At 41.7% G+C, this 15645-nt stretch overlaps 1 protein-coding gene across 1 annotated transcript; it reads right to left on the reverse strand.

The window, feature by feature from the left end:
• Positions 1-4228: 4228 nt before the first annotated feature.
• LOC145039135 (heavy metal-associated isoprenylated plant protein 26-like) lies at positions 4229-4793 on the reverse strand. The gene is made up of 2 exons (XM_078987248.1): positions 4701-4793; positions 4229-4618 (listed from the first exon to the last, which is right to left on the reverse strand). The coding sequence occupies exons 1-2, from the start codon at positions 4791-4793 to the stop codon at positions 4229-4231; spliced, it is 483 nt and encodes a 160-aa protein (XP_078843374.1).
• Between the last annotated feature and the right edge of the window lie 10852 nt (positions 4794-15645).

A 15645-nucleotide genomic window follows, 5' to 3' on the forward strand; every position in this document is an offset into this window, starting at 1 on the left:
GGGGTGCTCGACACCAAATTATAGTAGAGAGAAATGCGCAGTGGATACTGGCGGTAATGACCCTTATTGGAGATAGCGGGAGTAATGTATTTGGTGAAGGATAGGACCTTAAAAGTGGCAAAGGAAATAGTTGGTTATGGGACATTGCCTCGGAGAGTACCAGAAGGATTGTCGGTTGAGTAAGTTGTGTTTCCAGAATGTTCAGGGTTAGGGTTGACCCGAGATTTTTGTCTGCAAGGATTAATGTTAGTCGGAATGACCGGGCGAAAGGCCAGCGAAGGTAGGCAGCTGGTGTTGGATTCATAAGTAGAGTATTGGAAGCAGATCGCAGGCGGTTGGCCATAGCAAACTTCGAGGACGAAGTTTAGTTTAAGTGGGGGAGAGTTGTAACACCCAAAATCAGGAAGGCCAAGAAAGGAAAGGAAGCCCTAAGTTAAAGGGCCGACTCGTCGAGTCCAAGGAGGAACTCGTTCGAGCGGGATCCGGGTCAAGAAGTAAGTGACCGAGTCGGCGAGTCGGCTAAGGGGACTCAGCGAGTCTGGTCCGAACGAGGAAAACCCTAAATCTGAGACTTGGAGCCTATTTAAACGTCTCATTCTCTTCCCTAGGGTTCCTTTACCGCCTCTTTAACCCAGAACAACAAACCTTAGCCACCATATCCGTTTTTGAGCAAATTCTTGCCTTGAAGAGTGCATTAAGGCTTGGAGAAGGAAGAAGGATCTTGGAGGTGCAAGAGGGGCTATAGATCTGGGATTGGGAAGACATTTCAGAGCATTTGGAGGTAATAAACTAGTACTTGGACTCCTTTGCATCTAGATCTACCTTGGTTATGAGTTTTGGGGCTTTTATACCATGTCCTTGAATCATTTCGAGTTTGAGCCCAAATCTGAAGTTGCTACTTTAGACCTAAATGTATTCTGGCCTAGAAAAACATAAAGCATCAGTCTTTGGGTTGGTTGTTAAGCCTCTTTGTCTTAAACCCGAGTTTGGAGTGTTTTGGGCCTAGATCTCTTTAGTTATATGTAAAGTTTGCAACTTTACGTAAGGATTGAGCTTTGGAAGTATGGAGGTATGATTTGGAGCCCCTGCATGGCTCGAAAAGCCACTGAATGGATTAAGAACTTGAGCGACTCAGCGAGTCACATGGATGGACTCAGCGAGTTGGATGAAGTTGGGCAGGAACTCGGCGAGTTGGAAGAACAACTCGGCGAGTCTGTTGAAGATTGCCTTGGACTTGACGAGTATGTTCTTGGACTTGGCGAGTCAAGTCGCGAAACCTCGAACCCTTCGAGTTAAGACTCGGATCAGTGAGTTGAGTGGGGACTCGGTGAGTTGGACAGGTCAAGACTCGAAAATCGGTAGACTCGGCGAGTTAGAGGCTGACTCAGCGAGTCGAGTCGCGAATGGAAGGACTCTGAGCATATGAACTCAGCGAGTCAGTAGGAAGACTCGGCGAGTAGGGTTGACCTGGAAGGTTGAATTTGACTAGGACTTTGACTTTGACCAGAGTTGACTTAGTTAACTTTCGGGGGACAGTTAGACTAAGTGTTGCGTTGATATTGGTAGCTCGGGGAGCTAGTGGAGCAGGAGTTCAGAGAGTTGCCGGGCAGTAGCGAGAGGGGTATCAGCAAGTTCAGCAAGTGCAGGTGAGTTTCCCTTTGTGTGAATGGGTCTAAGGCCACAATGGCGGCCCATGTAGTTATGAGTAGAAGACCCGGGGGTTAGCCCTAGGCACAATATGCTAGTATGATATTCAGGACGAGGTCCAATAATAGCGGGCGGGTGCCCAAGGAATGGGTTATATGATAGTTATACTTGTTGTCTGTGTGATACATGTATGTGCCTGGTAGGGAGGTGAGAGTGGGCGAGGTCCCGTATCTCACTGATAGCAGAGTGTGGATGGTGTTAAACATCTAATTAGCTGCAGATTAGGGGCGAGGCCCAAGTTAGGGAAAGAGTGAGTGTGGGCTGGGACCGTATCTCACTATCAGTAGGAGCGTGGACAGGGTTCCATGACTCATTAGTAGCAGGAAAAGGGCGAGGCCCAAGATAGGCGAGGCCTTAGGGCAGGATCCATTAGTATATGTTTAGCTTATGTGTTGTGATATGTTTATGTGCTATTATATGTTAGCGAGCGAAGCCCAGTAACAGGCAAAGGCCTAAGTGAAACAGATCTGTATCCGAGCGGGGCTCGAAGACAGGCGAGGCCTAGAGCGGCGGGGTCGTTGTAGCGGGCGAGGCCCGAGGTAGGGGGCAAGGCCCATAATAGCGGGTGTGGCCCAGTATGTGCAGTATGTGATTATGCATGGTATGTGGTAGGTTGGGGAACTCACTAAGCTTTGTGCTTATGACACACACCATGGCACACACCATAGTTTAGACAGCCTGGGAATGTTTTACTCTGATAACGAACATATGTCTTGGAAGTTAATACTCTGATTATGTCATGGATTGATAATTACGTTTTAAGTAATGTTTTATAAAAGAAATTTTTAGTCTTGAATTTTGGGACGTTTCATTCTCTATCTATCTCTCTAGAAGAAGAACAACCAAGGAGGCTACCGTAGCAGCCCCCTTGCTGTAACAGTCGCCCGACAGTGAAGACAGAGAGCAAACCCATAGAGGGTCGTCGGTCTCAACGGACCCCCTTGCACCTCGTCGCGATTTCCTAGCCGCACCGAAACTCCCGTCGATTTGCCTTTCGTTCGAATCGATGGTGGGTTTTCATTTCAGGTAAGGTTTTACGTGTGAATTTTGTTTCAGATCTACCCTTCTTCATCTTCGTTTCAAATTTGGAACCAAGAACATACCTACCTTCAACTTTTGGATTTGGGTTTTATTTCAGATCCAAAATCAAGAACGAAGAACACGGATTGTGAATTTGGACTTGGGATGTTGGATGGTGGTGGGTCACGACAGGGGGTGGCAGAGGAGCTGCCACAGTTGACTGTGGCGGCTTGCTTCGCCGAAGAAGTGAGAAACGAGGGAGATAGACAAGTTGGAGATGAAAGGGAGGTCGAGGAAGGGATTCTGACGGCATCGATTGTGGTTGGGGGTTGGGCTATTGCAAAACGAGGGGAGGTGTTGCTCTTTTCCGACGATGGAGAAGAGGGTGGATTACCGACGCCGATAAGCAGTGGTAGCTGAAAATTATGAGGGCAGTGGGGGTGTTCTTGATCGTACGTGAAGAAGGAGGAGGAAGTTTTTTTTTTCTAATAAGATACTAACGAGATTGTATGAGAGAGGGAGAGAGAGAGAGAGAGAGAGAGAGAGAGAGAGATTTTTATTTTTTTGATTTCTGTAATAAAAAAAATTGAAAAGGGAAAAATACCAAGGGCAAATCCGTTATTATAAAACGTTTTCAAATTTTTGGATTAAACTCGAACAAAACGAAACTATTGGACCATCCTTGCGAGTCAAACTCATTTTAGACCAAAGTTGTTAGTTTTGACATACCACATTAACCATTCTTGCAATTTTGTCTTTCCTCTAACCTTGACAATCCCACATGTCTATCTTTTTTTTTTTCAATTTAATTTAATACATATAATCATATATTCAAACTGAAATCGTCACTAGTCAAAATTACATGTTTGGTCTAACTTTTTTTTTTTTTTTACATTTAGATTGTCCATGTGCATGGTTTGATTTTATTGCGTTTTTCGTCCCTATGGTTTGATTAAAATTACACGTTTGGTTCTTAAATTCATGTATGTAAGGGACGAAAAACGCAACAAAATCAAACCATATAGACAATCTAAGTGCAAAAAGAAAGTTGGAGACTAAACGGATAATTTTAACCAAATCAGCTAATTTACTATATATATTCAACCATCATTATCAGTAATATATGTAAATGTTCAAATATCATCATCAGGAATATACTTAATATTCTTTTTTAATTTAATTTAATACATGTAATCTTATATTACATATGTAATACATGTAATCTTACGATTACATATGGATGTTTGATTCTGAATTTTATAATGTTCAATATTATTATGTAATAATAGCGTCATTGGGTTCAATAGAATCAGTCCACTGATTGAACCAATTGAACCGGTAAAACAAACTCTTCATTGATCGGGCCCGATTTTCAAAACATTGCTCCTTATGCTACGAATTTAAGCTAAAAAAAGCAAGACACCATCCATATATTACATGATAGATTTTTGTTTATTTTATAAATTTACAGTGAGCAACTGCTCGTTAATCATGAAGTGAACTACATCACTACACAAGCTGTAGGGTTTTCATCACTAAACGCCGTCGTATACCTAATTTCAGTTGAACTCGCCCTAGCCAAATCCAACATGTCCGGATCCACCACCGCCGTGTTCCTGACGTACCCATCCGGCGCCCTTTTGTCATAAACCCCCGGCACGTAAGGATGTTCCACCGTGTCATATGGCACATACGGCCACATCTCCGCCTTCTTCCCTGTCCGGTGCCGGACTCGATACAGCACCTTCCCTGGATCCACGTACCCCACCACCGTCAGCTTGCTTTTCTTTGGGTCCACATCCACCGAACTCACCCCTTTCATCCCTTCCACCGACTTCCGAACCCTCCTCTCGCATCCCTCACAGTCCATCTTGATCTTTATCTCCACCGTCTGACATTAACACAATCAAACAATATCTTATTCGAGTAAGATTCTATGGGGAGTGACTCTAATGAGAAGGGAAGAGTGTGACCTGAAGTTGGTTTCGTTTCTTGAGTTTCTCCCTGGAACGATGGATGCTGTGACAGGAATCGTAAAGTTCCGAGATACATGCTGCAACCCCCATGAGTTTGTAGAACTAGAAAAGATGGAAATGGTGACATTCACTGATATGATGTCACCGAGAGTGGGTTATAAAGGTGGCGGCTGATCGGAGGTGTCTGTGAGGTTTGGCCACGTGGGGCCATGGGCTCTTGAACCATCCACCAGGTGGTGGAAAGTTCTTGGCTAGGTTATAGATCATCCCACGTCACTCGATTTCATGGGGGAATGTGCATACTTCTATCGAATATCAACATTCAATAGCTTTGTTAGTTTTACTAAATACATAACGAGTTTTGTTCATATTCATGATATAGTTGTGTTGTTAGAAATAATTATTAGTGGTATAAAAAACGTAATTTAATAATAGCTAATAAGTCTCATAAAGTTTGAGTTCGATTTTTTTTTTTTGAAGCGTAAAGAAATATATAAAAGAAAACAAGCTAGAAGCTGGACAAAAACAATATTTAATGAAAATATGAAAACCGGAAAAAACTTGTAGCCGAAGAGGGACACTATAAGAATAACCATTATTAGCAGCGACATACAACATTTGGGTTATATGTCGCTGCTAAAGGGGTTTCCATCAATACTCATTTACCTCGATTCGTGTCAATCTCGAATATTAAACCTCAGTCGTTGATATTGTTCCTAATCGAACAGTTCATAATACGTGTCGTACATCATAATAACGACAACTTTGGGGGGTATAACATTGATCTTTTACCAGTGATGTGTGTCGTCGCTAATACTTGATATTCTTTAGTGGGATAAGTAATGTAGACAAGTTTAATGGTAAATAATGGTTGTAATGGATACCACTACTATCAACTAAGCATTATGAGCAACAAGGGAATAATTGTCATAACTTGTAGGCACCAAAGAATTATAGTCATGAAACATGATTACGGGCTTCAAGTTCGAAATGACAATAATCTTGTTTTGAAAAGCTTCGAACTTTAAAGGGGCAAGACGCACAAGGGCAATTTGATATAATATAATGCTTCAGACCATGGATCAGAAATCTTTAGCAACAGTACTAATGGATATCAAGATGTTTCAAAAGCCTTGTAGCAGATCTGGCTTCACTTTAACTTGAAAAGATTGTTGGCCATTTGAATAAACAAGAGAGACCTGTATCTAGACCATTATGATAGCAATCCAATTTGGAAAAATACTGTGAGACTGCCTTCAAGGAGATCTACTTGGAAGAGTGTCAATGTAATTAACTATTTGTAATATTTCTAAATAATGGTAACGTCCTTTTTGGTTGGCCTCATGATACAAATACCAATAAAGAAATGGATAAAAAATAACTTATTAATTTATTGTGAATTAATATATTAATTGGAAACTATTTTGGTAATTAATTAAATATATTTAGTTAATTAAAATGCTTGAATATTAATTAATTCCTAAAGATTAATTAAAATATTCTTGAAGCCTCTTGGAAAAGGAAGGAAACCAAATTTATAAGGATATCATTTGGTCCTTCATCCTTTGCAAGAGTTGTCAATCACATGATCTTTTAAATTAATTTGAAAGTAGGTTGCTATAATTAGTAAAACCTAAATCCTATGGTGCATGTATACTTAGGTAAATTTTGATAGTTTCCACTACATTTAGAAAGTGTATTGGTGCTAATAAAACCTAATAGTTGACTCAGAGCCTAATAGGTTTTAGTTATTTTCACTGCTAAAAAGGAAAATTGAAAATTAGGAAACTTGCTAGCGAGTTTGTTCATCAACGGGCACAATTGCATGTACAAGAGTTTCATCTTGTCTACTTATTGAACCGAGAAATGCACTGTATAGTCGTTTATGTCATTCTGAGGTATTTATTATTGGATTAGAAGACGTTGGTACTATAATTTCTATTGCACAACACATCATTGCAATTCGGATCTAATGAAAACGTTGATCAATCATTAGTGTGGAGTGTTGAAATTGTAACGACCCAATTTTCAAGGTCAAAAAATTCATTTTTGAATTAACGCATTTAATAAACATTTTACCAAAACATTGTCAATAAAACATTCCATTACAAAATCATAATGTTATATTTCAAACCATACTATCATAAGTATGGAAAATCAGAGTTCAGTCCCAAAAACTTCTTACGGAAACATGTGTGTGTCTGTGTGATGCGCTACTACACCGCCAACTCTTTCCCCTTCGACGAAGAGGTACCTGAAACCAAAACCAAAATTGTAAGCACAAAGCTTAGTTAGTTCCCCCATCGTACCACATACAATGCAATATTGTCGGTATCTTTCAACCGGTAACCTTCATCGGTATCTTTCAACCGGTAATCAACATCGGTATCTTTCAACCGGTAACTAGGGACTATTTCACCCTTACTAGTAGCATACAATCAACATATATAAGCATACAGACAGGCATATCCGGGTACTGACCTACCCTTGGGTCCTAAGGACCATTGTCAGGGAAACTGATCCTTACTATACACATAACATATCATACAGATAAATCTCATAACCAACACATAACCAAACCAAGATAATTATCACAAAGACCATTATCTTCTAAGTAGCCCTATTTGGTGGGCCGACATTGTAGCCTTAGACCCACCCCTACTGGAAGGTAACTCACCTCAATGCCGTGCAGTGTCTGAACTATCCTCGGCGCACAAGTCGACTCCCTACGACACGACAACCTTCAAGTCAACACACATCACATACAACCCTAAACAGGGTCAGTCGAAGTTCAGTCAAAGTCAACATTCAGTTGACCTGACTCGTCGAGTTGGCCTACCAACTCGTCGAGTCCATTCTTCTCTAATCCCACACAAAACCCCAGCTCCACTCGTCGAGTCTAGCAAGAACTCGACGGGTCCTCCTTCAATCATAACATCGAGACCATCTTCATTCGACTTGCCGATTTCCTTCTTGAACTCGTCGACTTCATCTCCAACTTAAGAACTTGTCCAGTCTATGACTTGCCGAGTTGTATGAACAAGTCGTCGAGTCCATCTTCAAAGATTGGGAGATTGCGATGGACTCGCCGAGTCTGCTCATACCACTCGCCAAGTCCCATGGTTTCCAGGTCCCTTTTCGCATCTAAACGCACAAGGGACTTCCTTCCTAACACTTACCCATTCACAGAAAGGGTTTGGTGCACAATGGTCATCGACTCGTCGAGTACCAAGAACAACTCGCCGAGTCCAACCTTGACCAATTCCATACAGTCGATTTAAATGAGGTCTAACACACCAAAACCATAGATCTGGCCTCCTAATGTCCATTTATACGTAAATTTCCAAACTTGATGTACATGCATGGGGTTTTTAGCTCAAAAATCCATACAAAGTGTTCTACAATGTGCATGGGGCTCTCATGGCCCTAAAGTTGGCACCTTTATGTCATGAGACCCCTCTTAAGGCCCATATCTGAAGTCAAAACCCACTCAACACTTCCAAATCCAAAAAATGACTTAGAAATCCATAGAGATCCCAAGTTAAAGATGAATAAACACATAGATAAGTCAAGACAGGGGCATTATACCTTGAAGCTACTGAAAATGAAGTAAGATATCCGGATCTACAAGCCCCAACCCGATTTCCAAGTTCCTTTCTTCCTTCCAAGCTTTACAATCCACACAAGAACACCAAAAATGGCCTTAACTCACACACAAACAGCTAGGGTTCGATATGAAGCTTTAAAGAGAGTGTTAGGGACAAGGGAGGCTGAGTTAAGTTGTTTATATATGGTACAAACCCTCAGATTTAGGGTTTTACTTATCCAGCACCTACTCATCCAGTCAGTCTCCCGACTTGTCGAGTCGGTCACTTAAAATGTCCGCAGTCACGTCCCTACTCGACGAGTTGATCCTCCAACTCTTTGAGTCCCAGAGAAAAAAACATACCAGGTGTTCCAAATCTCCCCCACTTATTTTAGACTTCGTCCTCGAAGTCTGCCGCTCGATTTTGAAAGAGCTCTGGGTAATGCTCCCTCATCTTGTCCTCCGGCTCCCAGGTCCATTCCGAGCCCTTTCGATGCTACCACTGAACCTTTACCAGATTCACCCTCTTGTTCTGCAAATCCTTTGACTTTCTGTCAAGAATCGCCATCGGTCTCTCGATGTAGTTCAGGCTGTCGTTAAGCTGAATATCCTCCAAGGGTACCACCTCTGATTTGTCCACCAAACATTTCCGTAACTGGGAGATGTGAAAAGTGCTATGAATCTGACTGTGTTCGGCTGGCAGATCCATCCTATACGCAACCTTGCCCACCCGGACTATAACCCTGAAAGGTCCGATATAGATGGGGCCCATCTTGCCTCGCTTCCTAAATCGGATGACACCCTTCCAAGGTGACACCTTTAGGAGAACCATATCCGTGACCTGGAATTCCAAGTCTGATTGGCGCTTGTCGGCATAACTTTTCTACCGACTCTGAGCAGCCTGAAGCCTGCTCCGGATCTGCTGGATCATCTCCGCAGTCTTGAGTACCACTTCGGTACTCCCTATAACCCTCTGACCAACCTCACCCCAACATATCGGGGTCCTGCACTTCCTCCCGTACAACATCTCGAAGGCAGGACGGTTAATACTCACGTGATAACTGTTGTTGTACGAGAACTCAGCCAAAGCAACGTAAGTATCCTAACTACCTCTGAAGTCTAAGAAAACACACCCGCAACATATCCTCCAAGGTCCGGATGGTATGCTCTCTTTGTCCATCTATTTGTGGGTGAAAAGCGGTGCTAAAATGCAGACGAGTTCCCAGCTCGTCATGGAACTTCTTCAAGAACCTGGAAGTAAACTGAACATCTCTGTCTGAAATCACTGATACTAGCACCCCGTGCCACGCCACCACCTTCCTGATATAAATGTCGGCCAACTTTTCGGCCGAAATACTATCTTGAATCAGGATAAAATGGGCACTCTTAATCAATCGATTGACGATGACCTAGATCGAATCCACTCCCCACGTGGTCCTGGGAAGCTTTGTGATAAAATCCATCGTGATGTCTTCCCATTTCCACAATGGAATATCCAATGGTTGCACCTTGTCGTTAGATCTCTGATGCTCGGCCTTAACCTTCCTGCAGGTCAAGCACCGCTCTACGTACCATGACACATCCCGCATCATGCAGGGCCACCAATAGTCCAGACGAAGATCCCTATACATCTTCATCGCCCTGGGGTGAATGGAGAATCGAGATTTGTGCGCCTCCTAAATCAATACCTGGCGTACACCCCCATGATACGGGACCTACACCCTACGGTGCAGAGTCAACAACCCACGACTGTCATAATCAAAGGAGGAAACCTGACCCACAATCCGCTCGCTCTTCCAATGTTCCTCCTTCATGGCCTCCTATTGGGCCTCCCGAATCCGCTCCAACAACGGAGTCACCACCATCATCCTCATACAAATATCCTTGATCTATGTTGCCTTGCAGCTAAGAGCGTCAGCCACAATATTGGCCTTCCACGGGTGGTAACGGATCTCGCAATCGTAGTCCTTTACCACGTCCATCCACCGATGCTAACTCATGTTCAGATTCGATTGATCCATAAGGTATCTCAAACTCTTGTGGTCCGTGTAGATAGTACAATGAACCCTATAAAGGTAATGACACCAAATCTTGAGGGCGAACACAACAGCCCCCAGCTCCAAATCATGCGTCGGGTAATTCGTCTCGTGAGGCTTCAGCTGCCTCGATGCATAGGCGATGGCATGCCCTCTATGCATCAGAACTGCGCCCAAACCTGAGATGGACGCATCGCAATACACAAAAAATCCTCCATGCCCTCTGGCAGGGCTAAGATTGGCTCCTCGCATAATCTCTGTTTTAGAGTCTCGAATGCGGCCTACTACTCAAGCCCCCAACGAAAGACCACATCTTTCCTTGTTAGCCTGGTCAGGGGTACAACTATCTTGGAGAAATCCTGGATGAATCTCCGATAGTAGCCGACTAATCCTAGGAAACTCCGAATCTCATATGGAGACTTGGGAACTTCCCATCTCATCACGGCCTCCACTTTGGCCGGATCCACTGAAATCCCGTCCTGGTTGATGAGGTGCCCAAAGAACTGCACCTCGCGCAACAAGAACTCACACTTGGAGATCTTAGCATACAAGTTCTCCCTCCTTAAAGTCTCTAGAACCTCCCACAGATGCTCCTCGTGTTCCTCCCGCGTCTTGGAGTAAACCAAAATGTCATCAATAAACACTATCACAGATCGGTCAAACATCGATCTACATACGCGGTTCATGAGGTCCATGAACACGGAAGAAGCATTGGTGAAGCCGAAAGGCATCACTATAAACTCGTAGTGGCCATAGCGCGTTCGAAACACAGTCTTCTGTACATCCTCCTCTTTGACCCTCATCTGATGGTATCTTGAACACATATCAATATTGGAGAACCAAGATGCCCCCTGAAGTTGGTCAAAGAGGTCATCAATCCTCGGGAGTGGGTAAGGGTTCTTCACCGTTACCTTGTTCAGCTCCCGATAATCTATACACATCCGATGCGACCCGTCCTTCTTCTTCACAAACAAAATCGGGGATCCCCAGGGAGAACTACTCGGTCTAATAAAGCATTTATCTAACAGCTCCTGCAGCTGTATAGACAACTCCTGCATCCTAAAAGGAGCCAGCTGATATGGTGCCTTGGATATCGGAGCCGCACCGAGGACTAGGTCGATCCTGAATTCCACATGTCTCTCCGGAGCTATCCCAGGCAACTCCTCGGGGAATACGTCCGTAAACTCATGCACCACGGGCACATCGCCCACCGTCGCCTTACCCGCCGCCCGGATGTCCATAACATAGGCGACATATCCTGCGCAACCCTGCTGAAGGTAACGTCTAGCTCTCGCTGTTGAACATACTGCTTGTCCTTGCTGTGGCCTCTCGCCCTAAACTACCAACTCTCCCCCACTAGCTGATGCGCGCAATCTATCACTGCCTATTGAGGCTCAACCAATCCATGCCTATAATCACCTTGTTCCCCCTCAACAGAATAGGAACCAGGTCTACCAGGTAACACTCCTCAAATAGCCTCAAAACACAATCCTGATAGACCTCTGATGCTCGTACCGACCGATCGTCCGCAATCTCGACCTCTAGAGGGCAATCCAACATGCCCGAAGGCTCCAAAAACTTCTTGCTAAGCGCAAGAGACACAAAAGATCGGGTGGCACCCGAATCAAACAACACCTGAACTAGTATTCTGTTCACACATAACGATCCTAAACAAGGCACATGATATATAAAAATCACAGCGACATAATATAAAAGCATAAGGATAAGAAATCATACCCGTCACTACATCGGGTGCAGCGCATGCCTCCTCGGTTGTCAGCTGAAATGCTCAGCTCCGAACCACTGGAGTCTCCATCTTGACCTTCCAGCCATCCACAACCCGTCCTGTCGCTAGAGTCGGCGCCGCTGCCGCCGCCGCTACTGTGACAACCCGACATTTCGAGACAATATAATGTAATACCAGTCAAATTTAGGTCAAAATATAACTTTCCTAAAATCTTATTTGGGTCAAATAAATTTGTAGGAATCATAACAAGGTTTTGCATACATATAAAGAACACTAAAATCTGAGTTATAACGAAGAAGTTATAACCATTCTAAGATTCCCGACAAAACCGGCAATACGGATAGATGTAAAAACGAGAAGTTTCAATGAAATAGTTTTTAGCCTTAAGTATCTAAATGAAAGTTGTAGATATCATTAAACCGTGAGTGTACATAAAAAGAACGTCCAAATCTGACTTTGTATGAGGAAGTTATGATTTTCCAAGATCTGGATATAGTAGTAGACAGCTAAAAACTCGAAATAGAGATCGAGAGACTTTTGGACAAAACAACCTAAATGAGAATCGAAGGTCTCAACCAATGTAGCGCAACGGTAAAAAGTCTGGAAAAAATGGATGCCGGATGAAGAAGTTATGGATTTTTAACGCGCTTTTCTAGTCCCGGCCTGTTAAAAATAAATAATTAAAATTGAATTAAAAATTAGCCGAAGAAGTCTAAACAAGAGTTGTAGAGTATATTCTCACCTACGAGTGCATATAAAGAACGTCAAAAACGGAGCTCGTATGCGAAAGTTACGTATTTTACAAGTTCAAGGCTCATAATCCGAGGCTGTCAGGTCTGCCACTATGTGACACAATTGGCCGCGACCCGACAAGTGACTGAGGGCGTCCCTTCAATGGAAGAGGATAAGATTTTGATCACCACGATGTGGCACAGATGGCCACGATGTAACACACCAGAAATGCCCATATAAATAGAAGCTTAGGGGTGTCGGGTTTGGTGCTCATCTCTCTCCATCTAAGTGTTGTTTCTCTGTGTAATTACCCTGAAAAGCCACCCCGAAGCCCCGATTTTCACACTCAATTTCCGAAGGAAGGTTCTACACTCCCGAGATTCCCGAGAATCCCAAGAATCCTGAGAATCCCGAGAAAATCAACTCATCCAAGTCGAAGTTCTGCTCAATTATCATCTCGCTTTCTCCTAATCAATCAAGTGAGTTCATACCCCTTAATTAACCTTTAAAATGTTTATAAATGTTTTATGGGGGGGGGGGGGGGGAATACAATTTGAATCATGTTTAGTTATTATATCAATCTCATGTGATTAATAACTAGCATGCAAATAGATTTACTATACGTTAACTGTTTTACCAAACAGATTTCTTCAAATGACTTTCTTACACGTTTTTTTTTACATGTGTAAAACTCTTTATCAAACTGTCTTATACAGTGTAAGTTTCCTTTCAAACTCTGTTACAAAGGTGTTTTCAAACAAAGTTTTTCTTTATACTTAAATTGTCTTATCAAACAAAATACTTTCAATCGTTTTATAAACTGACATCAGGTCATCGTTTCTTAGTATTAAAATTTTCAAAGGTTTTACAAAATTTCTTTTACGCTTTTATATTGTCAAATGCATGCCTACATATGTATAGTTATATAAATAATGTTTAAAGGACTTAGGACGGTTAGCTCGCTTTATTTCCTTTTCCTCGTTGGGATGTGGCCTTAGGGCATCGGTTCCTCGTCCGAATGTCATCTAAATATTATTTATATATCATGTATACATATATAGGTATAAAGGTTCCATTATTCAGTTCAGCACCTTTGTGTAGCAAGGTTATACTTCCGGATATACTCTTACATTACTAGTAACTATAATAGGTATAGTTAGGAGATACTACTTACAATTCCAAGTACAAGGAATCACACAAGAGTCAGTTCATTCATTAGCCTATACTAATACATTACATGTTACATGAATACGTTTACATATATCCGCTTACATGAATACGTTTACATAGATACACTTACATGAGTACATTTACATAGATACGCTTACATGAATACGTTTACATAGATACACTTACATGAGTACATTTACATAGACACGCTTACATGAATACATTTACATAGATACGCTTACAGAGATACTTTTACATTGATACGTTTACAGAGATACGCTTACATGAACACGTCTACATTATTACGTTTAATAGATACTATTACATAGGATCTGTTACAAATGTTTCGGGACTTACCATTCCACACCCAAAGTTGTTAGCTACAGTAGGGAAAAGGAGCATCGACGGGTGTCCACGGTTGTAATGTTCGGCGAGTTTCCACGCCGTAAATATCCTAATGAAAAAGCATACATCTTTAGTTATTATATTGTTCTCCTTCCTTTATTTTGTGACACATTCACATGAACGACGAGGTAGGATATATTTGATATTGATAAACTATTTTTCCTTATTACCTTTATATTGTGACTCATACACATAATCGACGAGGTAGACTATAACTTTTATAACACTAGTTAAACAGGGAAAAACCGTCACCTTTTCAGTGATGCTTTCTTACAAAACAGTCGGGTCTTGTTAGAAGACTACTTTCAAAACAGTCGAGTCTTGGTAGAAGACTACTTTTATAGTAGTAAGAAATATAGGATTTTTAAGGGTTTTCAAACGTTTACAATTACTTACAAACATTTTCATACTTTTCTCCAAATGTTTACAAGTCTTTACTTTACAGTTTTTACAAATCAAAGACACATTAATACTTATGAATTCACCAGCTTTATTCCTGATACTCGCTTTCAAAATAACCTGTATTCTCAGGTCACAAATAGGCAGGTACGGTGACCAGGTTTTGTGAAGATGGAGAAATCAAGACTCCTCTTTTATTTTTATTATTTATTATAATGTCTTATACTATGAAAGAACACACTTGTAATTAAAATTATACTATTAATGAAAATGATGATGTTGCTTCTTTTTTACTACTTTACATTGTTGTGATTCATTACATGACATCCTCCGCCCTAGAACGTTTCCGCCATTCTCGGTTTTGGGGTGTGACAGATTGGTATCAGAGCATTGTTTATAGTGAATTAAGTATATCAACCCATAAAAGATATACTAACTATAAATACAATGGGATTAAAAATACTCTGACCAAGAGTTTATACTTTTAAATAATAAAATATTTAACTAAGTATACGTGCCTGCATTCATACTAAAATCCGTGTCACAATCAAAAGAACAAAAGTATTACGATTGTTGAATATCACAGGTTAGCTCGGGGATGTGTGTCAGTCTTGGGAGTGGCATAGCCTGATCAACTATGCTGGTCTGAGGAGTGATTAGCAGGTGCCCAAGAATGGTTGTGATGTGGCAACAAGTTTAAAAACTTACCAACACTACCACAATGAGAACACTAGAACAGAACATAAGTCTAAAATACGATAGGAGTATTTCATGTTACTATAATTACTTACTTGAGAATTAAAAGATCTTCATTACTAGGTCAATAGTTGCTAAGTGGATGCACTAAGGTTATATGTAACTAGGATA

Source organism: Lactuca saligna, chromosome 4 (genome assembly GCF_052625555.1).
Source record: "Lactuca saligna cultivar CGN05327 chromosome 4, ASM5262555v1, whole genome shotgun sequence".
Classification (NCBI taxonomy): domain Eukaryota; kingdom Viridiplantae; phylum Streptophyta; class Magnoliopsida; order Asterales; family Asteraceae; genus Lactuca; species Lactuca saligna.